The sequence below is a fragment of the Thermobia domestica genome, chromosome 4 (assembly GCF_964235325.1).
Source record: "Thermobia domestica chromosome 4, izTheDome1.hap1.1, whole genome shotgun sequence".
Lineage (NCBI taxonomy): Eukaryota > Metazoa > Arthropoda > Insecta > Zygentoma > Lepismatidae > Thermobia > Thermobia domestica.
Window position 1 is genome coordinate 326,062,511 of NC_137457.1, and position 27,664 is coordinate 326,090,174.

General features: G+C 33.0%; 2 protein-coding genes across 2 annotated transcripts in view; one reads left to right on the top strand and one right to left on the bottom strand.

Moving 5' to 3' along the window:
• The window catches only part of LOC145683567 (putative gustatory receptor 28b), a 68,339-nt gene extending 62,291 nt beyond the window's left edge, over window positions 1-6,048 (bottom strand). Inside the window, exon 1 of the mRNA XM_081754915.1 lies at window positions 5,894-6,048. Within this exon, the coding sequence (XP_081611041.1) occupies window positions 5,894-6,016 (123 nt within the window). The 5' untranslated portion in view covers window positions 6,017-6,048. The remainder of the gene's footprint in view (window positions 1-5,893) is intronic.
• An 80-nt stretch (window positions 6,049-6,128) lies between these two features.
• The window catches only part of LOC145683568 (putative gustatory receptor 28b), a 91,724-nt gene continuing 70,188 nt past the window's right edge, over window positions 6,129-27,664 (top strand). The window contains exon 1 of the mRNA XM_081754916.1: window positions 6,129-6,284. Within this exon, the coding sequence (XP_081611042.1) occupies window positions 6,198-6,284 (87 nt within the window). The 5' untranslated portion in view covers window positions 6,129-6,197. The remainder of the gene's footprint in view (window positions 6,285-27,664) is intronic.

Here is a 27,664-nt window from a genome sequence, read left to right on the forward strand (position 1 = left end):
ATTAGGTTCTAAAAATGTAATTTGGCTACATTGAGACAGTTATTTGAGGGGCTCACTGAAAGAAAAGTAATTCAAAATTTTGTTCAACTCGTATTCTCTGAACATGATATTTCTGGGTCCACTATACTTGAATTTTTCTTTTGTGTCGTAATTTCTCTTATACAGACTCAGTGTCTCCAGGCAGTAAGATAATTTCCTGAAATATGTGCTTTCAGACAATAGAAGCTATATTTTATGTTCCTGAGAACGACTTGGTTCTCACTCATTTTGGAAGGAGTTGCTGGAACAGCCCTTGATCGACTGACAAATTTGGAATATCCCACTCATCACATGCACGATTCCGCCAATCATGAGTGAGTAACTGTGGCTGAACCAACATGGCTGAATCTGGTTCAGCTATTGTCTCTGAGACTGAACGAACAACCAACAATTCGAGCCGTGTGAACGTACTTCGCTCCTATATTATTGAGTCGCCTTGCGTCGCATTATTCTTGCATAGGTTTACCGCATAAGCCTCAGAGCAGAAAAGCAAGTTAGCTTCTATGTGGCATTAAGTTTGCCTTTGGCTGTAGAAATAAGTTGTTCTAGTTTTCGCAGTGTTGCAATTGACAAAAAGCCAGTTGTTAGTAATTGCTCGAAAGTTGATAGTGCAGACTCGCGCGTAATCAAAGAAGTAAAACAATCTTATTGAACAGTGGTGGCGATAGATTCGGCAGTCAGGACGTTCGCCATAAACCCGTAGTGTAAGACAAGTTGAGTTAGAATGACGGTTAAGGTAGAATTAATATTTCTTCATAACAGCTAACTAAAATAAGTAAGAATACCAAGCAAAGCATTTTTAATATAAAGAAATATGTGCTCCCCTGTTGTAGATTATAGATTCTCTATTTGCTACAAAGTACTCAGCAGTGGCATATTTACGATTTTCTTTCAGGGGGGCTTTGCTAACTTTCGGGGGGGGGGTTTTGCCTGAAAATGTGAAAATTCTGCAAGATATTTCATATACTTTACTATAGTAAGTAAGATTTCAGGGGGCTTAAGCCCGGAAGCCCCCCCTAAATACGCCACTGGTACTCAGCCTGATGTATCTCAGAGGTGTAAACAGAAAAGTATACGTCCCCTTGCTTTACATTCATCTAAAATTTTCTTCTATTTATGCTGTTGAGAGGCATCCCTGGACTTAGGAATTGTGAAAATTTTCCTGATTATTTCTCCCGCGTAAGTTGTGAATCAGTACCTCGGATGTTATAACTGCAATGGTATTAAATCAAGATCGTCATATCGTATTTAATAATCTCGAGTTCAGTAACTGCTTCTGGAACAGCATTGCGCTGATAAACAGACTTCCGTCAGGTTATTCATACTTATAATAAACTATAGCTAAACACAGAACTGTTATAGAACACTGTCATAACAACCCAAGTTTGTGCTGAAAATTCAGAACTATAGACTATACCATTCACATGTAGAGTAGAGCTTGCAGTTACATTTTGTTTAGTAAAACAAACAACTTAACAGTATTCACTTTAAATCACCCCGGCATAAAGTGAAATTTCCGCCTTCCAGCTTGCGGAATGTTAATTATTTTCTGGACGTCAAAGACATCTAAGTAAAGTTTTCATATAACTGTTGTGTTTTCTTAAAATAGCACTAGCAAATATTTCTTTTCGTGAATAGTATCTTTGCTCTGTTGAATAAGTCAAATTTCAGTTACTAAAATACAGATGTAGTTGACAAATATTAAATCTCCTTGACATTCCAGGAAAATATATCATTCTAATGAAGAAAAACTTTAAAAATCTAATGAGAATAATCCAGAAAAGTAGAAGGGAATGTATACAATTGAGACAAATATCTTTTACATATATATTAAAGACCTTTCTCTTATCTCTATGGATTAAAATACACACATACATCTTTTTTTGGAAAGAACAACTGAAATTCCGGGTGAGAAGTCATGTGGGTTGAATTTAATGGTAAACTATGAGTGCACATCGTTTAAACTTTAAACTCAGTAATAAATCATTTTAAAGAATCTTACTTTCAATCGACTACTTTAAATTATTTTGTAAAGTTTTGCTGTTGCAGGTTTAGGTAGAGCATAGATAGAGCAAATTACATTCCGGGATCGTTTTCTCCCACTACCAGATTTTACTATAAAATTCCCCTACAATAGCAATAACTATAAATTTTCTAAATGTTTGGGTAAAATATATGTCCCCTTTGACCTGACGGTCTCGGGAGGGATTCTGAACTAAGCAAGCTCTGTGAAAAAAGGTAGGACAGCCAATGTTCAACTGAAAGCAGAGAGAAGTTAGTGTCCCGAGAAAGCTCCACTGCAAGATAGGCGGGTGTTGTGATAAGAAATGACCCAATGCTCCAATGCAAGCAGGGAGAAAGTTAAAGGTCCCCACAAGACTCCAATGCAAGCCAGGAGAGGAAAGAAGTCTAGAGCTCCACTGCAAGCTAAAGGCTTTGGAATGGGTAAGGTTCTTCCGAAGCTCCACTGCAAGCTAAGAAAGTAGATTTGACCAGTCTCTAACTGATACTTCTCGCTGAAATCCTTTCGGTTATGTAGTTGTTCCAGTTGAGACGATGCCTTTGGTTATCCTTCTTCATCATATGCCGGTGACGTCGTTGGTGTCATTGTCATGGCTGCTATAGTAATCCGTAGTAAGACGCAAATGGATGATATTTCTCAATATAACCACATGTTAGTTGTTTGTAAATAATATCATGTGGGATATTACAATATAATACAATAAATGAGAGATCATGATGTAGGTGGCTACAATCTCGATTCCCGGTGGGAGAGCATTGCACACATTATGATAGTTTGGATGAAGTTTTCAAACGTACACCGCTTATCATATATCCACGCTTGTATAAATGGAAGACATACTTCAACAAATAATTATAGAATATTTCCTACCTCTTTGCACACAGCTTCCGGCGAACGTACAATTGCTGTAATTCGTGCAACAGCCCATAAGAAGCCAATAGTGTAAAACACAACTGCAGCTGACCTATCTAGCACTAACGCATCACCACTAATAAAACTAATAACTTCATAGAAAACAAACATCAAACTGAAAACATGTGCTAGCATGTGTGTAAGTAATGGAAATCCGTAAGACATGTTAAATTTTGAAGCGATTTTCCTTAAACTATTGTGTAGGTTTCTGATATTTGTAATTTGTTTCGACTTTGGTGATATTTTTACACTAGATGTATACACAAACAATTCAGCACAATTTATCTTCTTAAGTTTGAAGTTCAGAATATAAAAATGATCTCTTATGACATGAGAAATAGTTATATAAAACATATCAAGTAGAATGTTTTGTACGTAAAGAACCAAATTAACTAAATAAATTTTCATAAATGATGAAGACTCAATTTCAAGTTGAGACAAATACATACCGGGGAAAGCAAATGTTATTATACTTAGAAGAAAAAGGAAAAATTCATCAAAAACTTTCCAAATTCAAGCTATATAAATTTGTCCATTTTTAAAAGTATATCAAATGCACTTCGCGGTTCTAGTATCTACAAATCTCAAATGCATATGAGTACAAGAAATGAAAAAGAAGTTATTGAATTAAAGAAGAGGTCAAAATTAGCGTAATGACTAACAATAAAGATCACTAAATGTAATTCTTCACGCAATATTTGTTTTTATGATTAAAGTCATATTAAGCCAATAAGTCATTAATTTGTCTTTCTACTGAACCAATTTCATGTAGAAATGGCATAAACAAAATATACGAGAAGTATAAAATATTGATTTAATTTGTTTATAGCAAAAGAGTCCAAATATGTTTAAACGTCAACATCATAAATATCAATTATATTCCTTCTATCTCAGTGCATGTTTCTTAAGTTTTCATAAATTCATTCATCTACTGTGACTCTGACTGGCGAGTTATAGGTCACCACTATGAAGTAAGATTTCAAATTAATTTGGGGAATAATTAATAAGCGTTTTATTTTGTTAAGAAATGTTTAAGAAATTAACCAATAATACACTGTATGTTGTTGTTACTACTTGCTCTCATCATTGAATATATTTTTCGATACCTGAGCGATGGAAGCCTCCTGGTTTAGATTCAAACATTTTAACCTCTGTAAAGCTAAAGCCACACCTCACCGGACTTTTGACAACCACTAAAAAGACGCAGTTTCTATTTTGTATTCCAATCTCTGCGAGATCCATCTTAATATTGTCATCCCATCTGCGCCTAGGTCTTCCTAATGGTCGTTTTCCGATGGGTCTTCCAGTCAAGACTTTGAAAGCGTTTCTACTTTCTTCCATTCTAGCTACATGACCCGACCACCTAAGCCTCCTATACTTGACGACCCTAACAATGTTGGGTAAACCATATAAATTATCTAGTTCCTCGTTATGAAGTTTCCGCCACTCTCCATTCCCGTTCCTCTTGGGTCCGAATATTCGTCTGAGGATCTTGTTCTCAAATACTTTCAGTCCATGTTCTTCCCTCAGAGTAAGTGACCATGTTTCGCAACCATACAGAACAACAGGCATGATTATCGTTTTGTATATTTTAAGCTTCAAATTCCTCGACAGAATTCGCGACGACAAGAAATTTTGAACCGAACAGTAACACGAATTCCCTGTTTTTAGTCGACATTTAATTTTTCCGTGAGTATGATTTTCCTCTGTTAATATTGATCCTAGATATTTGAAACTATCCACTTTATCAAAAGAATTATTTAATATTTTAACGCATCCACAATTTGCTGTATTCCGGTCCCGACGCACTTCCATGTATTTAGTTTTCTCTGCATTTACTTCTAAACCCATGTCCCTGCAAGCGTTTAATAAGATCTCTACATTTCTTTCTATTGTTCTCCTATCATCTCCTATTAAATTTACATCATCAGCATATGCCATAACCTGGTGAATACCGAGTACAAGCTTAACTTAGCGCAACATAAGCAAATAGTTATTTACGAACAATTATAATTTTGATACTAACTCTATGCTCTATGGAACTCAATCCCGCATTCACAAAATCTCTCGATTTCTTTCTGTCTTTAGGAAACTGGATCCGCTTTGTAATTTGTAATCCTATTTCTGCAAGAACTATCTTAATATTGTCCTTCCTTCTACAAATACCTCTTTCTAATGATCTTTGCCTGTTGAATTTCTCGTTAAAATTTGAGATTGTTCCTTCTTTTTTCCACTTCGGCTAAATGACATGCCCATCTAAGCATCCGATACTAAAGAAGACAATCAATATTACGTTAATGTTACCGCCAAATACTTTGTTAGCGTTCTTCCTTCATGTTTCGCAACCATACAGAACAATAGTCAATATTATAGTTTTCTAAAATTTAAACGTCAAATTCTTTGCTAAGATAAAAAGAATTTGGACTCAACAGGTACATAAATTCCCTGCTTTCACTAGACACTTAATTTAGTTGTGGATATGGTTTCAGTCTGTCAATGTTGATCCTAGATAGTTGAAATTTTCCACTTGCTTGAAAGTATTGGCTGATATTTTAACGCATCTATAATTTGTAGTATAAAAAGTACGGCAAAATTTCCATTTATTTAGTATACTCAACACATATATTTTACAGTACAATATCGAAACTTCCATAAGAAAATCAAGAACTCCAGAAAAATATTTCAATATAATAAATTTCAACTTAAAAATGTCTATGAAGCTTATATATACAGCTGCCTTAAACTATTGTAGAATATTTCTCTCTCTCTCTCTCTCTCCCTCTCTTACACACACACGAAGAAACTTCATATATTCAAATACATTCAATATATACGCATACATAAATAAAAGCGTACAATCTACCATGGGCTATAAACACTTGCCTACATAGATCCCTCTAAAACAACATGTACTCTTACCTGTTTTGCTGTTAAAGATGGCAGGACAAACAGATACGCTCGTATTGATTCAATAAACAAATACATGAAACCAATTACAAAATCTTCTATCGGAACGGAAGTAGCTGAGAATCCTACTATCATAGCGTAAATATGAAGCAACACAGTAAACAAACATTCTGTGCATTGGCATAGTACACTTACTCCATACAGCGAACCCAAAGTTGTAGAGGATTTGGTAATGTAATAGTGCCAACTCCGTAGTTCTTTTATCCTCTTAATATTTTCATTTCCTAATTTTGTGGACTTCGAGTATGACTCCTTTATGTTTATTTTGCTGTGTTCAAGACAAGATAACTCGTGGTTTACAAAGAAGAAAAATCCTTGTAAAATCCAACAACTATGGACAAAGGTAGATAATATAATGATAGTTTGAGTGTAGGAAACTAATAGACTCACTGTTCCACCTATTATTAATAGAGATTGGTTATTTGTATATAAATTGAAGTAACAAACTGTTATTAAAGGTGTGTAGATAATTGCTAGTAACCCACAGGACGAGATAATTAGACTGTATCTGATTTTGGAGAAACTGAGGTGTGAACGAATTGTAGAATTATCCGCATGAAACAGATCTTGAAAACATTCACTGATTGTATGAGGACATTTTAAAGTAAACACTAAAGATCCAAAATTGCTGATAATTTTCGGACCATATATCAGAAAAATAGTAAATATTTTACAGTTGCGCGTTTCTATATCAATGACCATCAAAAATTTCAAATTTACGAACAAAAGGTATGAAAAGAATAACAGAGGTGACAAACTGAATGCAACGAATATTACAATGTATAGTAGTTTAGAAATTATTGATAAAAGAGTGAAATTTATGGGTCGTTGATGGAGTCTGGATACTGAAAGCAATCCACTGTATTTTAAAAGGGAAGAAATAGTCTGAAGAAGGGAATCGAATGAATTATTTTCCATCTTTGTAATATTTTTAACTAGGTTTGGGTTATCTTGCTGGAAACGTAAAAACAAAGTGTAAAGAAAATCGAAGCAGGCACTGATGAAATACACTTCAAGAGCTTAATTATCTACACCAATGAAGGCAAATTATCTTTCGAATGCATGTGACAAAAGGACTAATCATTTAGTGTTATATTATTTCCTGCTTGACAGGTATCGATTCAAGAAACAATTCAAAGATATTTCACTAATATTAACATCATTTAGCACATTTCCTCACTAATAAGGATATATTAAAACTACAATATTTTAAATTTATTTACAAAAACTTCCAAATAAAGCCAAACTACTTCATTAAGAATGAAAAATTAATAACATTAATTAATAAGTGTAATGAAACACGGAGCAGTACATTTGGGCGCGGTCGTTTGGACGCAAAGCCGTATATTTGAATAAGTTAATCTATTTAAATGGATTATAATGTATTTCATGACTAGAATCCAGATGTCTACGCACTAAAAGCCCTGGAAATAGGCACTAATATCACAAAAATTGTCATAAAGAAATAACTGCGCAAGTTAAAAAATCAGAAAGATGAAATTCGACCTAAATTTTCTTGAAAAAGCCATCTTCAAAAACTCTACATTGTCGTTACGTTATAGTATGTCCTATTGTAAACAGTCACTGAAATTCTCAGTTGCATTAAACGCTTGGTTTAATTCTAGTAATTTTTTGTAATGCAGAAAGAAAAAAATCAAGTACACAGTGCATTGTGAATATTTAATCACATCTTTTAAATAACTAAACATTAAAGAAAAACCCTCATTGCTTTACACAAATTACATTTCTTTATTACATATGGCTTATTTTATTAAAAAGAAACATTCTTTTAAAACTACACTTCATGGTACGGAAAACGGATACTCGCGACTGGGATAGTCGAGTTAGTGCTTAAACATGCGGGTTCTAGTTATGAAATACACTATAACAGTGGTTCTCAAAGTAGGGTACGCGGACCCCTAGGGGTCCGTGGGACGTAGTCAGGGGGTCCGCGAAGCCTAAAAATTGAAATGTGTAATAATGAAATGGAACTCACAGCTGTTATACAAGAAGTATTTTTACTAAAACTAAAGCAATTAGAAATTGTACTTACGCTTCTAAATTTAAATGTTTTCCTACTTTACTAAATTTCTGACCTGTGAGTGTGAAGAGTTGTCTAAAAAGGCATTGCAGCATTTAACGCCTTTCCTTCCACTTACTTATATGAACAGTCCTTTTCTGCTTTTTGTAGTATTAAAACCTGAATGCGAAATAGTCTTAATGTGGAATCGGACTTAAGATTAATGGTGACAAAACTTATTCCGGATTTTAGTGGAATTGTGGAAAAACAGAAAGAATTTCATTCATCATATTAGTGATCTCACGTTGTTTATCAAGTGAATTTCCTCTTAAAAAAAAAAAAAAAATTACAATGATTTTCAGTATATTTCGTTCACTAGGAAACAGTCATGTATCTTTAGAATAAATTACTTATTGTAATATTTTTCTTGATCTGTTTCTTGTCAGTGGTAATTCTAATCAGTATAGTTTTTAATACCATGTGAAATTTTAGATAGCATAGCAAAGGAGTCCGCGGATCACTTTCCGAATGAACAGGGAGTCCGCGTTATCGAAAAGTTTGAGAACCACTGCACTATAACATACGTAGGTAGGTAATACCTATGTGCATAAAAGGTTTTGTGTCCAAACATCTCGCGCCCAAATGTCATGATAATCAAGTAAAATGTTCAGTGGAAATTACCTAGAGGAAAAAAGCGATCCATCTGTATCTATGCTATTCTGTTCTATTGCTGAAAGTAATGCTGCAGCAAGTTGAAAAATTGCATACACTATAATTTCCTGTGCTAATCTCTCATCTTTGACGAAAGCATTATCTTCTTCATAATTGATATTATTTGTGGTATTCCTATTCTCCTTTCCTGCTTACCCTCTACCATATCATATATAATATCCTTAGGAAGATAATTGTTTTCATCTAATGCCGTGACCACCTTATTTGACTCTTTTCTTTAACTTTTAGGATCACTGAATTGGATATTTTGTCCGTCTCTTACTCCACGCGATAATACTTGAACGGAAGGTAATTATTGAATTATGTTTATTGCATTAGACAACTGGGGCAATTATCTTTACCAGATCTCTTAATGGAATCCACCCGTTAACATCGTCACGAAAAATTGCGACATTTATTACCCTTAGCAATATCCTAGACGTGTAAATACGTGCAGAAGTTAGTATATTTCTAGGTGTAAACTACCTTTCTAAGGTTAAGAGTGGTTTTGAGGTTGAAAGATTACCCGGTGAAACTTCAAAAATATTGGTCAGTTAAAATCCTTATTTGGGGTATGAGAGAGTGAAAATTCCAAAGTATTGTTAATGTTTGAACTGTCTGTCCCAAATGTTAGAAACGTTCCTTTTGTTATACCTAAAATATTCGAAAGATTAGACTTACTTAGATTAGAAAGATTAGATACACTTGGTATTATAGCTCATATACTTGGGTACATCTAGATTATAGTTATTTTGTGGCATCAGTTTGAGTCTAAATATAGGATTTCATAGTTAAACCTTAAAAATATTAGTGAAGTAGGAACCTTACATACTTTGAATATTTGAAGATATATATCTAATATACTTATTGTTCCAAAGTGTATATAAATAATAAAGTATTGTCATTTAGCATCAGTTCAAGTCTAAATATAGGTTTTTATGGTTAAACTGTAAAACATATTGGTGAACGTGAAAGCTTGCATACTTGGAATATGAAAAGGTATATATCTAATATATTTGTGGTTCAAAAGCATATGTAATGACAAAGGTATTGTTGTCTGGCATTAGTTTAAAGTCAAATACAAGAATTTTTTGTTAAAGCTTAGAAAATATTGCTGAAATTAAACTTTACTTACTTGGGGTATGAAAGGGTACGTAGTAATGACAGCTTAAACATCAGTAAAAATTTATTCGTAAATGTAATCTTCGCATAATCCTTAATAGTGTCTCTAACAGAGTTTATTCTTTAGCTTCCATAATGCTTTTCATCAAACTTTTCATCCATTCATGCCTCTAGTCTTCTTTACGATTACACCTTTCAAGACATTACTATTTTTCGATTCTCTTCCGTAACGTCTACATTTCTGTCTGGTACAGCGTAACACTCTATACTGAACAGTGTACGAATGTTTTCTTTTAACATTTACACACTGTCCAAGTGCATTGGATCTTTTCCTGTCAAAGGTCTCCCTTCGCCATACATATTCCTGCTTTTATTTGCTATTCATATTTCAGATGTTGAATAACAATAGCTGTCTTCTTCCCAAAGCATAATTTCATTATTGCTATGCTTTCTCTTATTTTCCCTCATCACATTTAAGATCTTCACTTTCATTACCAATCACCTAAAAGCAGTCATATATTCTAGTTTCTTTTATTCAAATTTCATACTTAGCAGTGATTGTTTCTTTTATTCAAATTATATTTGCTTCCAGCTCTACAATATTATCTCCTTCCTATATCCTTTACAGTTTAACTTAAGGATTTTCCAGGATTCTTTTCCATTTCCGTTTAAAACTTACCGTATGAAATCCTTATATTCATCAAACGAAATAAGTTTACCGAAATATCTTCTTCATCATGGCTTTCGAAATCGATGTTGAACAACGTTTAGATAAATAATGCCTGTGTCGAACCTTTCTTTCCATTACATTTTCCGGTATCATTCTTTCTTCTACTTAAAATCTTAACTGTTTATTTCTTTATACTTCTCATGAACCTACAATAGTTTATCCCAACTATACTCTTATCTAGATATACTTCCATTAGCAATTAAAAATTAGTAAACCCATTACCGTTTATTTTAAAAATTATAGAACATTATATGAACTTTATTGTTTAGAACGAAAAGTCCGGTATCTAACAATGATGTTTTACTTGTGGTTAAGCCTTGTTTGACGTCAGTGACAGAATCTGTATCATCCGTCACTCGCATCTTTCTTGCCTTCATCATCCGTCACCCGTAGCCTAAACAACACAATCGTGGAACATTAAACTGAAAGATTGCATTTCATTTTTCATCCAAAAATGTTTTACTTAAACAAGAACTTTATATTATTGTTTATCTTACGTCACGTTTATTATACTTCTATGCAAAATAGTTAAAGAAAATATGTCTCTCAATATAACCACAGTTCAGTTGTTTGTAAATAAATTCATGTAGGATATTACAATATAATACAGTGGGAACAGTCTCGATTCCCGGTGGGAGAGCATTGAACACATAGTTTGGATGCAGTCTTCGAACTTACACCACCTACCTTGTATAAATGGAAGACATATTTCAACAAATAAAAAGAAAGAAATAATTATAGAATATTTCCTACCTCTTTGCACACAGCTTCCGGCGAACGTACAATTATTGTAATTCTTGCAACAGACCATAAGAAGCCAATAGTGAAAAGCAAAATTGCAGCTGACCTATCTAGCACTAACGCATCGCCACTAATAAAACTAATAACTTGATAGAAAACGAACATCAAACTGAAAACATGTGCTAGCATGTGTGTAAGTAATGGAAATCCGTAAGACATGTTAAATTTTGAAGCGATTTTTCTTAAGCTATTGTGTAAGTTTCTGATATTTGTAATTTGTTTAGATTTTGGTGATATTTTTACACTAGATGTATACACAAACAATTCAGCACAATTTATCTTCTTAAGTTTGAAGTTAAGAATAGAAAAATGATCTCTTATGACATGAGAAATAGTTATATAAAACACATCAAGTAGAATATTCTGTACGTAAACAACCAAATTAATTAAATAAATTTTCATAAATGATGAAAACTCAGTTTCATGTTGAGACAAATACATACCGGGGAAAGTAAATGTTATTATAAATAGAAGAAAAACTGTAGTTCTAATATTTACTTTAGTCTTCAAATTCGACATATATTCACCGTTAAGCAAACTTCTTGAAATTGTAGAAAGATCATACATTACTGAACAAATTTTTATAGAAGCTATTGAAAAGAAATAACAACAGCCCAGAAAATTTGATAGGTTTGAACCAATGCTAATAAGTGATTTGAACACAGCAGATACATCTTTGGTAGATGAAAATTGAAGGATGTAGCGAAAGTATAGTCCATTCGAAAGAACTAGAATTATCAGAGAGTATATTACAGAGAGAAATGAAGAACTACAGTTGATACGACTGTGAGAATGAAATGTGGCGATGTAAATCGGAAATAAACCGATTAATTTCATGACAAAAGTTAGAAGTCCAAACGAAATACGTTCATGCATTTTAATTTCAAATGTTCGTCTCAAACTAAAGTTAGCCTGCAAGGAATTAACAGGAAAATAAGATAGTCGTGTGTCATGAAGGAATTAAAATGAATTGAGTTCAAGATATGGTGAAGTCACACATACAGGCAGAGATTAACGTGTTGAGAAGTATGTTGACTGATTAATCTTTGAATTAGTAATAGCTCTTAATCACTAATCGGTCAAATTAAAATTTTCGTTCGTTTGTGTTTTGGTTTTAATGAGTTCAAATATGTAAGAATATCAATAAAATAATTCAGAGATTTTTTGTATTTAACTTAATTTTGATTTCCCAAGTTTATTATCACCTTTCAATAAGCTCAGCATATATTTTATGTAACTGTCAATCTTATTGATAAAGTAGAAAAACAGAATTGATAGATTGTATTTACATTTACACTAATGAATACCTGTATATATTTTACTTCAGTTCGTTAGATTGATTATTAAATGGCAACGCCTTTTAGGCATACTAAAGAAAAGAACATTTGCTCAAAAGTTTCTTACGTATCTTATCATACAGAAAACGAAGACCAAATATAAAATTGATTCTGAACTTATTCACATAAATGACATTAGTACCAAATTAGATATAGTAGTCCGTAGCTGTCCCCTAACTCTTGGAGTAAAGCCTCCGACTTGAATTTTTGGCGAAAACCTTTCGGGACACTGAAACTTCTTGATTAATTTCATTTTCCTGCTCCTAACCTTCGAATCATGGAAATTTATGGTTTATGTTCTGCGTAATTTTTATAGACTCGGTTCAGAGTTTGAGGATCATTATTCGTTGGAATTTTAAATATCAAGAATTTAGTTATAGGTATACTATTTTCGGAACAGCTATGAGCATGAGTACGTTTCGACAATAGCGCTAAACAAGTGGCTAACGCTTCACAGATATTGACCACAGCGCTTTCACTGTGCGCAGCTCATCACGTGAGAGAATTTTCCCTCCCATGTTCCGGGTCGCTGACTATAGTACTCGCGCCAAGTCGTGAAGCTTGGTCTCTAAACCAATCACAGAAATATTTTGCTTGAGCTCCGATACATCGGAAAACTTCGGTACAATTCGTGGAGCCGCTTCCCGAGCGCACATTTGGGGAAACGTCAAACAGCAAAAATTCACCATTAATGTTGCCAAACTTTTAAGAGATAGTAAAAAGCATTTTAAACTTACCAATCATAACACTGCACAACAATAACCACTGTAACAATTATTCTAAAACGGTAACAGTAACAACTGATAGTAACAACGAAAATATAACGCAACAAAATGTAACTAACAAAACGGAACTTGGCGCGAATCCGACAACACTGTACTCTCGGGAGATGTTTTCCGTGTAACGCGAGAGATGACACTGACAAAATTTGATGGACGGGGGTTGATGACCGGAACACACCCTCGCGTTCTATTGGGTGGTGAAATCGGTAGATCTAGGTCAAGCTTCACGACTCGGCGCGAGTAGTATAGCTTCGCGCTAGAAGTCATTGGTGTGCCGAAAATAATTCGCCTCTAACCATTCTATTTCTGAGTATTATTTGCTTAGTCAATTTGTTGCGGAATCTTGGATTCCTTTGTCCTAACCAAGCTCCCTCCTTTCTTGGGATTGTCCTGCGAAACGAAGGAATTTTGGTGGGTAAGCCATTACTAAATTGTTTCCGGAAAAGGAATTTCTTTCTCAATTTTGCGAAACTTCATTTATAGAGAATTTGGTAATGTTATACTTTAATAATGAAGGTTACAGTGTAAATCCCGCTTGCCTATGACGTCAGAATATTACTAAACTCTAACTTTGAATTTATCAACCAATATCTGATTTAATTAAATAATTTATTGAGGAAAGATTAAATTGATTAAATTTTGATATTCTGAATCTGACTTGAAGATATTTTTTTAAAAAATAAAAATTGAATTTCAACTACGACTTGGATTTTCGCTAGTAGCAGACTTGAACTTTGTATGTTACTGTAATAAAGATTGTTGTTTGGAAATTGTTATAATTTGTTTATTTATTAAATATTCTTATTAATAGTATTTGTTTGGTTTATGTATTATAACTGGATTATCACATTTCCCGGCTGATCTGGTCGCTCGTAGTTCCTTCCCCAGGTTGACTAAACGAGGGTTAATTTTTTAAACTTTGTCCTGAATTGTATCGGATAGGAACGTTACATAATGCACTACATAGTTAATTTAAAAACTTGTGAAATTCCATATTTAATGAAAATTTTTATGCCACTGAAATATTAAAGACTCCAAGTACACAGCCTCTCATTTATGACCTATTAATAATAAAACGTATCTTACCTCTTTACATACATTATACGAAGAATCAACAAGTATTGTAACTCTTCCAATATCCATAAGAAATAGGCAATACAAAGCAATATTACACCTGAAGTGTTTAACATTATCACATCGACACTAACAAAGCTCATAATATCGTAGAACACAAACATTAGCGTGAAAACATTGTGTAACACATGACTTAGAACTGGAAATTCATAACTTGTGTTAAATTATGTGGCGATTTTTCTGAATGTGGTGTGTACCTTTCTAAGGGTTTGGATTTGTTTACGTTTTGTTACTATTGCTGTTCTACTTGTGTACACAATGGATTTGCGGTCATTTATCTTTTTAAGTTTCAAGTGAAGAACATAGAAACGATGTCTTATGATATAAGAGAGAAGTATATAGGACATATTAATTAGAAGAACCTGTAGGTGAGAAACCAGATTATTTAATTGAAATAACATATATAATGAAAATTCTATTCTTAATATATATATATATATATATATATATATATATATATATATATATATATATATATATATATATATATATATATATATATATCCAAAACTAAGGATAAAGAAATACAACTGTTAATATATTTACCTTAGTTTTCAATTTCGAGAGATATATATGAAGATCTTGAAACAAATTACTTGAAATACTAGAAAGTTAATGAGTCACCAAAGATTATTTCGTGGATGTTATTGCAAGGAAATAACACGAGCCTAGAAAAGTTAATATATTCGAACCAACTTGCATAAACAATTGCAAAATATCTTTTATGTCTTTCGTAGGCAAAGATTGAAGCTTATGGTAAATGATGAATCCGTTTGAAAAAGTCAAAATTAGATTAGAATATAATAAAGAAATAAATGAAAAGAAAAGTCTTATTCGACTAGCATTTGAAATTTAATGTGTCGGTAATATACCGACTAGCTTCATTAAAAAGTTTCGAAATCCAAACCAAATAACTTGGTACACTTTAATTTTTAAACGTGGACACGGAATATTAATACGTTGAATTCACAGATTGACACATTTACAAGAAATTAAGTAAAAAATATGAAATTAAAGAAGAGGCAAAAATGAGCAAAATGACAGATAATAATGTATTGTTGGTGAATTATTTAGAAAAAATATTTAATACAGTAGTAGTTTCTACTATTAATCAGATTTTAAACTAAATATCTCGTCCATTTGTCTTTTGAGTTTAACAAATTTCTCATAAATATAACATGAATAAAATAACTAATATACTGATTTAATTTGTTTACAGCAGGAAGCTTCAAATAAGTTCAAACGTCAAGTTTGAAACCACAAATGGAAATTAAATTTCTACTACTTTAATGGATATTTCCTGCGTTTTAATCAACCGGCATAGTGTTGTTTCTGTCAGGTAGAAATGATGATTAAATGCTAAAAGCTTCCATGTATTAAAAGAATACATTCTATTCACAAAGCAAACGAAACGAACAACAAACGGACATTTTGGTACAATTTATCTGATTATGAGAAAATCGTATAAAACCTACTATAAATTAAACGAACAATAAACATAATGTATAAGGTTAAAATTTGAGAAAGCGGAAGGATGCCATAATAGTTTGATCTGAAATACAATACAATCATGATCATGAAATCAGTCCGATAGCACCACAATATATTCTACAAATCAATTTGTGCTCTGTCTACTGTAATACCCAGCCCTAAAATTGAGTATTCATAAAGAGGTGACATGATGATGTGATGTACTTGTCAAATAAACATATCACAGCCACTGCTAATGAACTGTATATGACTATAAAATCCATTGAATTGATTCTGCCCGGAGTATCGTGAAGGAACAACAACTAATAAAACTTACGAATTTTTTAGATGTTACTTGCTTGCCGTGTTATTCACCAGGACATGCAATTAACATAATGCCTTTAACATGCTTTGTTAAATCTCATATGTCAACACGATATATACTTATACCTGAATCTTCTTGATATAAGTATAACCAATGTTTGATAAAACATTTGCTCCTGCTGGACCTTGAACCTAGCTCCTGCTGGAAGCTAGATAATCATGATCTTATGGAAATTCCAAAGTTGAATGTGAGAATTGAAATATATATATTTCAAAATCATGATAATTTATCCCCACTTGTTTCTTTTTAGTTCAGTATGCTTTGTTTCGTGGTGAAAGATGTGTTACTTCCTTATAATATTAGTTTCGTAAGACAAATTATAAAATGTTTCGTTGTATTTGCTCTATCTCCCTCTTTAATTAGTTAGCACAACTTGTCTCTTAAAGAATACTTTAAAAGTAGTATCTTAATAGTGATGTCACATTGTTACATCTCCTTCTGCACCCATACACTTTACCTATCACTATATCCTATACAAATCAATACTAAAATAAAAAATATTGACTTAAATAAACATACATAAGCAAACGAGTTGATATGAAAGTAATCTGAACTATTTAGTGTTTTCCACTTTCACTAAATAGCTTATATTTCGTAAAGTATGGAGATATATTCTCAACTAACCATAACGTAGGTAGCAAAATCTTTCGAGATATTATTTTACAATCGATAGACACGAAGATAGAATCGTTTCCCTGGATATATTCATATCTTTGTAGGATCCACTTTCCAAGAGTTCTGTGCTATAGATTTATGACTCAGGAAAGTTAGGTTTTTTTTTTAAATAAATAGCAATGGATATTAAGAAATATTCATGGAAAATTTTATATCGAAGGCATCTCCTCATGTAAGGAACCTAAAACTTTATACATTTTGAAACGAATCTGGAAAAGCCTAATTCTTGCGTTGTGGTCAAATTCTTGTTGAAATGTAAATTTTAAAATTTCTTATTCACATATAACTTTGATCAGAGGATCGAAATATTCTGAAGGGATACCAGTTAGGAGGAAAACTACGATCATTAGAATTCCAATTTCGTGAGTTACTTTCGTTATTTGAAAAGTATAAAAAATATGGCGATGTGGATTATAAAAAAATGGATACTCCACTAGTGTTGTCCACTCTTAGGAACATTTCCAGTACTAATAGATTCAAGAACACTGGTTACTAAGTCAGATCTAAAACTTCAAATCATGCATATGTCTCAACAAAAACTCCATATTTTTGTATATATAAAAATCCAGAAAGGGCCTCATCAGTTAGTGGAGAGATAATGCCATCGGTATAAAATATATAAATAATCGTCAGTATCTAAAAGAAGAAAATACCATCATACGCTGGTGTCCAAACTAGAAGCGCGTAGCGTTGACCTTATGCTTAGGTAATACAATGGTCCGAACAAAGTAAAAACCAATTATAGTTGAAACAAAAGCTCAGGTAGAGAATCTAAATGAATAGACCATAAGACGGTAATAAACCATATTTCAGTTGTTTTATTCCTGAAGTCCGGACGAAATAGTAAAAATATTTTTTCTCTTTGGGCTATTTGAATATATTTACGGGAGACATGCAACTAGAAAGTAACATTGTCCTATCACACTAGCAATAAGAAAACACTATCAGTAATTAGGAAGCTATAGGGTAGTTTTTGGGTTCCACTTTTGCACTCCAAAATTCCGTTCAAAACTGTTGATTCTCAGATGATCTATGGTTTCCCGAGCTTTTGAGGAATTGCTCATTTGCTATCTTTCTACATAGATGACTTTAATTTGTTACTTTAGCATCGCTTCTTTAATTGAGTCTTACGGCTTTTAGAATAAACTAGCTTTAAAGGCAATGTAGAAGTTTGTTACATAAATATATGTAGTACAAACATAAGTAAAATATATTTATTTGTTTTTCATGTAATGAACATTGCACTAGGAAATAAAAAATTGAAAAGAAATCTCTCTCCTTATTACTTTCCTTTAAAAATATAAGTAGTGTAAATACATATTTGTCATGCAATGTGAAAGCTAGCTGACTTCAGTGCTTGGTCATGATTTTAAAGACGGAAATTACATATCAATTTTACAGATGAAGAATTCCTTAATTAATTACAAATTAGGTTTGAAATATTTACACTTTTTCGCTGTTCGTTAAATGTTTTTTAAATACTAAACTAATAGTATACTTACAAACAAAAATTTAATAATAATATTAATATTAATAAGCGTCTGTGATATTACTAATAAAAATCTTACCTCTTTACATAAAGCATGCGAAGAGTGAGCAAGTATTGTAACTCTTCCCAAAATCCATAGAAAACAAATACTAAAAATCAAGATTACAGCCGTTGTATTTAACTTTTCTACATCAGTACTAAGAAGGCTCATAATATCGTAGAAGAGAAACATGAGCGTGAAAACATTGTCTAACATATGACTGAGAATGGGAAGTTGATTACTTTTGTTAAATTCTGTGGCAATTTTTCTTAAAGCTTTGTGAACATTTCTAAGAGTTTCAATTCGTTTCTGTTTAGTTACTACATTTGTCATCCTACGTGTGTGTACAAGGAATGTATGACATCCTATCTTCCTAAGTTCCTCGTTAAGACCATAGAAATTACATCTTATAATATAAGAGAGATATACGTAGGACAAATCAAGTAAAACGTTCTGTAGATAAACGAAGAGATGAATTAAGTAAACTAACGTAAGTGACGAAAATTCAATTTCAGGTTCAGAAAGATATATGTAACCAAAAGTAAGTATAAAGTAATACAACAGAAAAAGTACAGTTAAAATATTCAACTTAGTTTTGAATTTCAAAGTATGTATATGAAGATTTTGTAACAACGAATTAGAAATACTTGAAATTTCATGTAACACCAAATGTGATTTTGTAGAAGTTATTGTGAGGAAGTAATAAGAGCTTAGAAAAACTGATAGCTTTGAAGCAACGTAAATAAAAAAATAGAAAGAATCTGTTATGAATTTCGTAGACATAAATTGAAGCCTATAATAAATGACGAACCCATTTGAAAGAATTAGGGCCAACATAGAATAAAGGAAAGAAACAAGTGAAAAGCAAAACCGCATTCGACTCTGAGAATTGGATGTGCTAGTGTAAATTGGTAATATACCGACTAGCTTCATGAGAAAAATTCGAAATCCTAGTGAACTAACTTGGTTCATTTTTATATGAAGTGCAGAGAGCCAATTGCCAATTTGTTGAATATATGGGTAAACTTATCTATAAGAAATTAAAATGAAATTATGGATGTAAGGGTGGTACAAAAAATGACATACTTTACTGTTAATAATGTATTGTGAAATACATTTATTGATGGAATATTAAATGCGGTGATGGTTCTTATGATTAATGTGACGTGAAATCAAATTGTCATACATTTTACTTTGATTTAATAAAATCCAGATAAATGACTTAAAACAATTGATAGCTATTAAGAAATTAGATTTCATTTGTCTCTATCAGAAGACTTCAAATAAATCCCAATTTCAAGGTCGACACCATAATGGCATTTTATATTTTATTTACTTTAGCAGAGATTTCCTATATTTTCATGAGTTGTTTGTTTGTAGTGGAAATGGTAATTAATTGATAAATTTATCTCCTATAAATATAAGAACTGTATTCACAAAACAACCGAGAAAGTGATAGGTCATCTCATATGAGTTTTCTGGTTAAAAGAAAATTAAATAAAATATATCAGAAATTATACCTGGAAAGGATACACTGTTTAAGATCAAAATTAGAAAAAGTAGAAATATGTCTTTACAGTGTGTTCTCTATGAGGCATGTTTCATTGTGAAAAAGTGACAATATGATCTACAATTCAACATTCATGTCTCCAGCGTAATATACAGTGTTAAGCTGTAATTGTAGTCATGTTATTTAATCATTTAAGACACTTACATACTTGGAGGATTTTTCCATCTGTTATGTAACATGCACGAGAAAGTTTGAAGTTTTGTTTTGTTAAGCTGTTTTGTATTACAGTAAACGGTCATTATCTCATGAAATTCAAAAGTTGAGACAATGAATGAGACAATGAGAGCAAAATTAACACAGTTTGTGCCCACTCGTTTTGATTTCAATACATTTTGTTGCCTGGTGCATGAAACTATCCTCTCTGGTGATACTGCTTTCTTATAACAAGTTATAAAATGTTTTGCTGTTTTAAGTGTATGATTCTCTTTAATTTACCAACATAACTCTTCTCTTAAACAATCATTTAAATGAAATATGTCATTAGTGTACACAGGATGTTACAATTATCTGTCAACGTTTTGGGAACAGGTTCCTTACATCAAAATAAGAAAAGAAGTTGATATGGACCTGTACTCAAAAATCAATACTTTCGGAGTTGTATGGTGCCGGAAACGTGAAACAAGTGAAATTTAGAACTTCATAGCTTCACTACTATAGAACTGATCGTAGTTTGGTTAGGACATCACTGAGAAATTGTTATGTGAACTATCCAAATATCCATGTTTAAGAATGCTCTAGTACCTGCATAACAATTTTTAGAGAGGTAGGTGGAGAGTGATCAAGTACTCCCAAACAGCCTCTCTGAAAATGATTGTGAAAGTACCAGAGACTCTAATAGATGTATATTCAGATAGTTCACAAACTAGTTTCTCAGTAATGGCTTGACTCGACTGCGATCGGTCCTATAATAGTGGAACTACCGACCTTTAACCCTTTGGGGATTTTATGGTACAATTTTGTACCATACGGGTGGTTCATGGTATATTGCGTTATAACTCTCCTATTTGAGCTTTTTCGTCCGGGCTTTTTTGTTTTTCAAGTCCAGAGGCATTGTAGAAGACATTACGTATGGTTTTACACCTTCCTGCGTCCAGACATAGGAGGTGATGACGTCATAAGTCTAAAATATATTTTTTCATTTATTAAGCCTATGTTCAATATTTTTTGGCGCGCTTATTTTTGCACGTAGAAGATTGAAATTTTGAACAAACATTCAGTCCACCGAGTAGTATTTACCAGATTTTTTTTTCAGATTTGTGAGTTAAAACAAGGGGGGAACCAGAGGGTCAAAGGGTTGAAATAAGGGATATTTTTACCCCAAAATCCCTTTCTTCGGGATTTTCTCGCCTTATATACATGATGACGGTGAGTCATACCGTCTGAAAGGCAATTTTATTCTGAAGAGAATGATGTGCGAAACATGACCCTATGGTAATTAGGGATGTCTCAGGGAATTTTTAAAAAAATCCCTCTGTATACGGGAATATGGTACATTGTCGGTATATATATTTTTTGACGGGCTTACTTTTGTACCTAGAAGATTGAAATTGTGCACAAACATTCAGCCTACCTAGTAGTATTAATCAGATTTTTTTCAGATCTCTGTGTTAAAACAGGGGGGTCCAGAGGGGCTAAAATTTGAAAAACGGCATATTTAGACCAAAAAAATCCCTTTCTTCGGGATTTTCCCGCCTTATATACATGATGGAGACACGTGAATCATACCGTCTGAAAGCCAGTTTTATTCTGAAGAGAATGATTTGCGAAACATGACTCTAGGGTAATTATTGATATGTCAGGGAATTTTATCAAAATGTACTTCTGTATAGGGGAATATGGGGCAATGTCAGTATATATATTTTATGGCGGGCTTATTTTTGCACCTAGAAGATTGAAATTGTGCACAGACATTCAGTCCACCGAGTAGTATTTAACAGATTTTTTTTCAGATTTATGCGTTAGAACAGAGGGGTCCAGAGGAGCTAAAAATTGAAAAAAAGGGATATTTAAACCAAAAATCCCTTTTCTGAGAATTTCCCGCCTTAGATACATGATGGAGACACGTGAATGGTACCGCCTGAAAGGCAGTTCCATTCTGAAGAGAATGATGGGCAAAACATGACCCTAGGGTATTTCGGGATGTCTGAGGAAATTTTTTCCCTGAGATCATAGTGTTTTGTGGTAATTTGGGGCATTGTGGGAATTCATGATAAAATTTCTCCCGCCCTTACTATTCAAGATAGAAACTTGAAATTTGGCACACACATTCAGTATACCAAGTACTATTTCTCAGATTTTTTTAGATGGCTACGTTCACACAGGGCCGCTCCAGGGGGGGCAAAGTGCGAGAAAAAAAATTTCCCTCCGAAATTTTCCCTTTGTCACCATTTGTTTCGCTCCTGGTATATGGTATGAGCATGCAAGTGGTTCCATTTGAAATCCAGCTCTATTTTGAAGAGATTGAGGTATGAGCCATGATCCTAGGATAAAGAGTGACGATGCAGTAGCTGCTTGACTGAAACTCTAAAAAATAGCCCAAAAAGCCGAAATCCGGAAAGGGTTAAAGTTCACTTTTTTCATGTTTTCAGCATCCTATAACTGCAGAACTGTGCACTTCCGACCACATGTTCATACGAACCTTATTTTCTTATTGTTGTAAGAAATCTATTCCTAAAACATTGTGATAAATTTTTATAACACCCTTTATATCAGTCTTACGTCTCATTCTAATTCTATACATTTATCAGCTTCTCTTTTAAAACCTTCATTTCTTCATTTGACCTTAATCCAATTCAATTGTTATATTACAAAACCTTTGACGTATTAAAATAAATACGAAATACCAAAGTAACGCACTCACAATATATTTAATAACTCTTATTGCTGTCCTTAAACATTTTTAATACATTCTCATCAAGTATATATCGACATATATCTCCTAATCAAAGATTAGTATAAATAGAAGCGCTTATATCACTTTGCATAGTCTTAATTTTAGCAACTTTCATCAAACTATAACTAGTTAATCTAAACAAACACAAACTGGATGCAGTTGCCTAAGGATAGAAGTCAGTGGAGAGCTTTTGTGAACGTGGCATTGAACCTCCGGGTTCCATAAGCCATAGAGTTAGTTAGTTAGTTAAAGTTCAATAAACATTTTCCTAGACCTGCTCTCAACTCCTCACTACTCCAGTCTATTAACTCCTCTTCCCTAAAAGAGGGCGTAACCCTCTAACAGGGTGCTAGCTATTCATGGCTAGCCACAAAAAAGAAAAAAAAATATATGTTCGTGACCGTAGCCATTCAATCGAGTGGCACTTAGGGCCTCGGAGGTCTAAATTCTTCAATGAAGTAGGCCAACGTATTGCACACGTTAATGGTGACAAACGGACTACGAATTTCTTGATACAACGTATCAGCATAGCAACTGTACGAAGCAATCTGGCTTCAATTTTAGGTACATTACCTTCTGGCAAATTATTAGAAAAGGTTTTACTTTTATAACTAACTGCAAAATTTACTGTTTTCTGATATCATTTTTCTATCTTTCTTTTCTACACACCATCTTTTATCTTTTTCTTTACATTTTTTCCCTTCTCTATTTTTCTTTTATATCTTTCATAATTACATGATTTTGTATTTCATGGCATATACATTCTGTACAGGTAAGAGTAGAACAAAGAGAACTTGAAGTGGTCGAGCATTTCAAGTATCTGGGAAGTTTTTGGTGAGAAACATTTATTGAACCAACGAGATCAGGTCAAGAATTGCCATAACCAAAGAAGCATTGAACAAGGAAAGGTCACTCTTAACTAACAGCTTTAATAAGGACTAAGGAAGAAGTTAGTCAAATGCTATATATATGGAATATTGGACTGTATGGTTCAGAAACTTCTACATTACTTAAGTTAGAGAAGAAATATTTAGAGAGCTTCGAAATGTAGTGTTGGACGAATATGGATAAGATAAAATGGACAGAAAGAGTAACAAGCGAAGATGTTTTAAAAAGGATAGGAGAGAAAAGGACGCTTATAGCCACCATTCTTCATAAGAAGGCCAATTGGATTGGACACATCTTGCGAAGAAATTCTCTTCTTCATATCGACATAAAAGGAAAAGATGGAAGGAAAGCGAGGAATAGGAAGAAGAAGAACACAAGTGATCGATGATTTGAAAAATAGAAGAAAATGTTGGCAGGTAAAATTGGAAGCTGAAAATCGAGAAACTTGGGAGAAACATTTCCAGGCCCAAATATATATACTGTATATATATATTTTAAAAAAGAAAAACTCATTACTTCCAGGATCTGTCGAATACTTAATAATAATATTGCGGATCACAGAAACTATAATTTATTATTATTATTATTATTATTATTATTATTATTATTATTATTATTATTATTATTATTATTATTACAGTGAAACCTCCCTTAACGGACACCTCTCAATAACGGACACCTCAATAATACGGACAGCCTTTTTTGTCCCGGCAAAAATATATGTTCTCTTACGGAACAAAACTCTCCCTTTTACGGCCACTCTCAGATACGGACGCGGATAGTCCTTTTTTACCCCCAAACGTTTCAATAACCTCTTTATAATGGACAGGAAATGTTCTTGGTTCTGCGATATTTGACAGTAGACAGAAAAGTCTTTTCCCCACAAGTGTATCTATCATCAAACAGAACAACTTCAAGCTGAACTTGAAATGCTTCTTTTTTTCTGCCCGCAATAAACTGCTTTCTGGTGGAAATGCTAGAAAATCTTCAATAAGCACTAACACTTATGCTGAATTAGTCGTATGGTCAAGAATTCTATGCGGATCATCCCTTCTCTAACAAATTTAGTGCTTTTTCCTCTGGGCCTTGCATCTTTCCCGACAATTTCATAGATAACAAAAGAAACATTGTTTATTTTGCGATAACATTTTTCAACGAGCAATGTTTTCTCTCTTACTTTTTTGGAAAAGCAAAGTTTTTCTTTTGTACAAATTGGTGTGTCAAACAGTTCAACAATTAAAGAAATTTGTCATTAATCGCGGTGAAACAGAAGTTCTCCAATTGATCCAACAGTTGCAAGCAAATTTCGAACAGAAACTAGTGTTCGTAGGATGTACACGGCAGACAACTACTGCAGACTTGTTCCCAAGAAATTTGACGAGTTTCTTCTCCACATTTTCAGTATTTAATAATAATAATATTGCATATTTTTTAAAGCTATTTTTACTTTTAATATAGGCGGTAAGTGAATTAATGGATTTTTACAGGGTGATGACATGTCCTTAAGGAAATTACCATACACGCATTATCATTTGCAGTATACGAACATATTAATACATTTCCCAACAATAATATTATTTAACAGAAATAAATTTCTCCTTCATCAGTCCCAGTAATTCAAATACGTACTAAATAGAGTATTTTCATATTGAATTTTACGTATTTACGCTCATACATAATGTATTTACTGTATATTATTGCATACAATTACCGTTGAGAAAATTAAATTTTTGTAACCTCTCTGTAACGGACACCTCTCAGTAACGGACAAAAGTTCCCGTCCCATTGGTGTCCGTTATTCAGAGGTTTCACTGTATTATTATTATTACCAAACTAATAAAACTAATACTTAGATTTACAAAACTAAATATATTACAGTGATGAAAATTGGCATGTACAGAGAGCAATAATGCAGGAGAGAATAAATTATATAAAACGCTTTTAAAGTAACAGCGAAATACACATTAAAGGATAATATTCATTTAATAACTATACCGAGAAACACCACATACAGAGTGTTTCAAAACAACACCAACAACGTTTGCGACATGATTCCTGACACTAAAATAAGACAAAAAGTATAGACCAAAATGGGTTCACACATGCTTCCTTTCGCAGTTATAGGCAGCCGAAAACATAAAAAAATGAACATACTAAGGGACCTACCGTAGTCGGGTCAAGGCTTTACTTAGAAATTAGTATGTGCCCTATCCAAATATAAAAGTTTCAGAATCTTATGGTGCTCCCACAACAATGTTTATAAAGATAGTTGGTGGGTACTTCGAATTATATGCTTGAGGTCTATACCGTAGTCTAACTCCCTAATAAAAATTGTTCCCTGAGTACTTTAGGATTCTGAAACATGTATTTTTGGATAACGCAGATATCAGTTCCTAAGTGAAATCTGGACCCGACTACTGTAGGTCTCATAGTTTTGGAGCTATCGACCTTTATATTTAATTTTTTCACGTTTTCGGCAGCCTATAAATACCGAAAGTAAGCATTTGTGCACCCAGGTTGGTCTATACTTTTTTTGTCTTATCTTGGTGTCAGAAATCACCTCCCAAACGTTGGCAATGTTATTTTGAAACACCCTGTATATAAAACAAAGACAGTACAGACCTAGTGTGATTGTTTGAATCCTGCCATAGACGAAATTACTCTGCACATACCATCTCACTTATCACTAGGTACCACTGCAATATGTCTTACCTGTTTACAAGTAGCGTATGCCGAATGAACAAGTGCTAGAACTTTTCCAAACATAAACAGGAAACAGACACTGAAAACCAATATTGCAGCCGAGTTGTTTGACACTAACGTATCCACTCTAAGAAAGTCGATAACTCCACTGAAAGTGAACATTAATAAGAAAAGGAGGTCTAACATATGAGTGAGAATTGGGAACGCATAACTGGTATTAAATTCTATGATAACCTTTCTGAGAATGCTGTGTAAAGTTCTAAGATATTCAATTTGTCTTGATTTTGTTAATTTATCCATCTCAGAGGTATCCATAAACAATTTATCACAATTTATCTTCATAATCTTGAAGTTGAGAACGGAGAAATGATCTCTTATAACATAGGAAAGAAATACATAAGACATGTCAAGTACAATATCCTGTAGGAAATGAATTACATGCATTAAGTAGGCTACCGCAAATGATGACAATTCTATGTTAAATCGAATTAGATACAGTGACGCAAAACCAAGAAGGAAGAAATTTGAAATAACAGTGATGGTTAAGATAAGGAATTTAGTGTTCAACTTCGAGAAATATTTATGAACGTCTTCAAACAAACAATTTGAGATAGTCGAAAGCTTATGCCTTACTGAAGATGATTTTCTAGACGTTATCACAAAGAAGTAGCAACTGCCCATAAGATTAGAGACTCGAGAACCAATTGTAAGAAACGTCAAAAAAAACACCAGTTATGTCTTTCGTAGACGAATCCTGAAGGAGACCATAAATAACGTAGCCAGATGAAAGAAAAATTAGAATCGCTGAGTACAGTACCGAGAGAAGTGAATAACAAAAGTTTATTAAAGTACATGTGCAAGAATTAGACGTGGTGCCATAAATTGGGAAAATACCAAGAAGCTTCATTAAAAAATCTAAAAACGAAATTATTTGGTGCATCACTGCTTGAAATGAATTTAGATATATCAATTC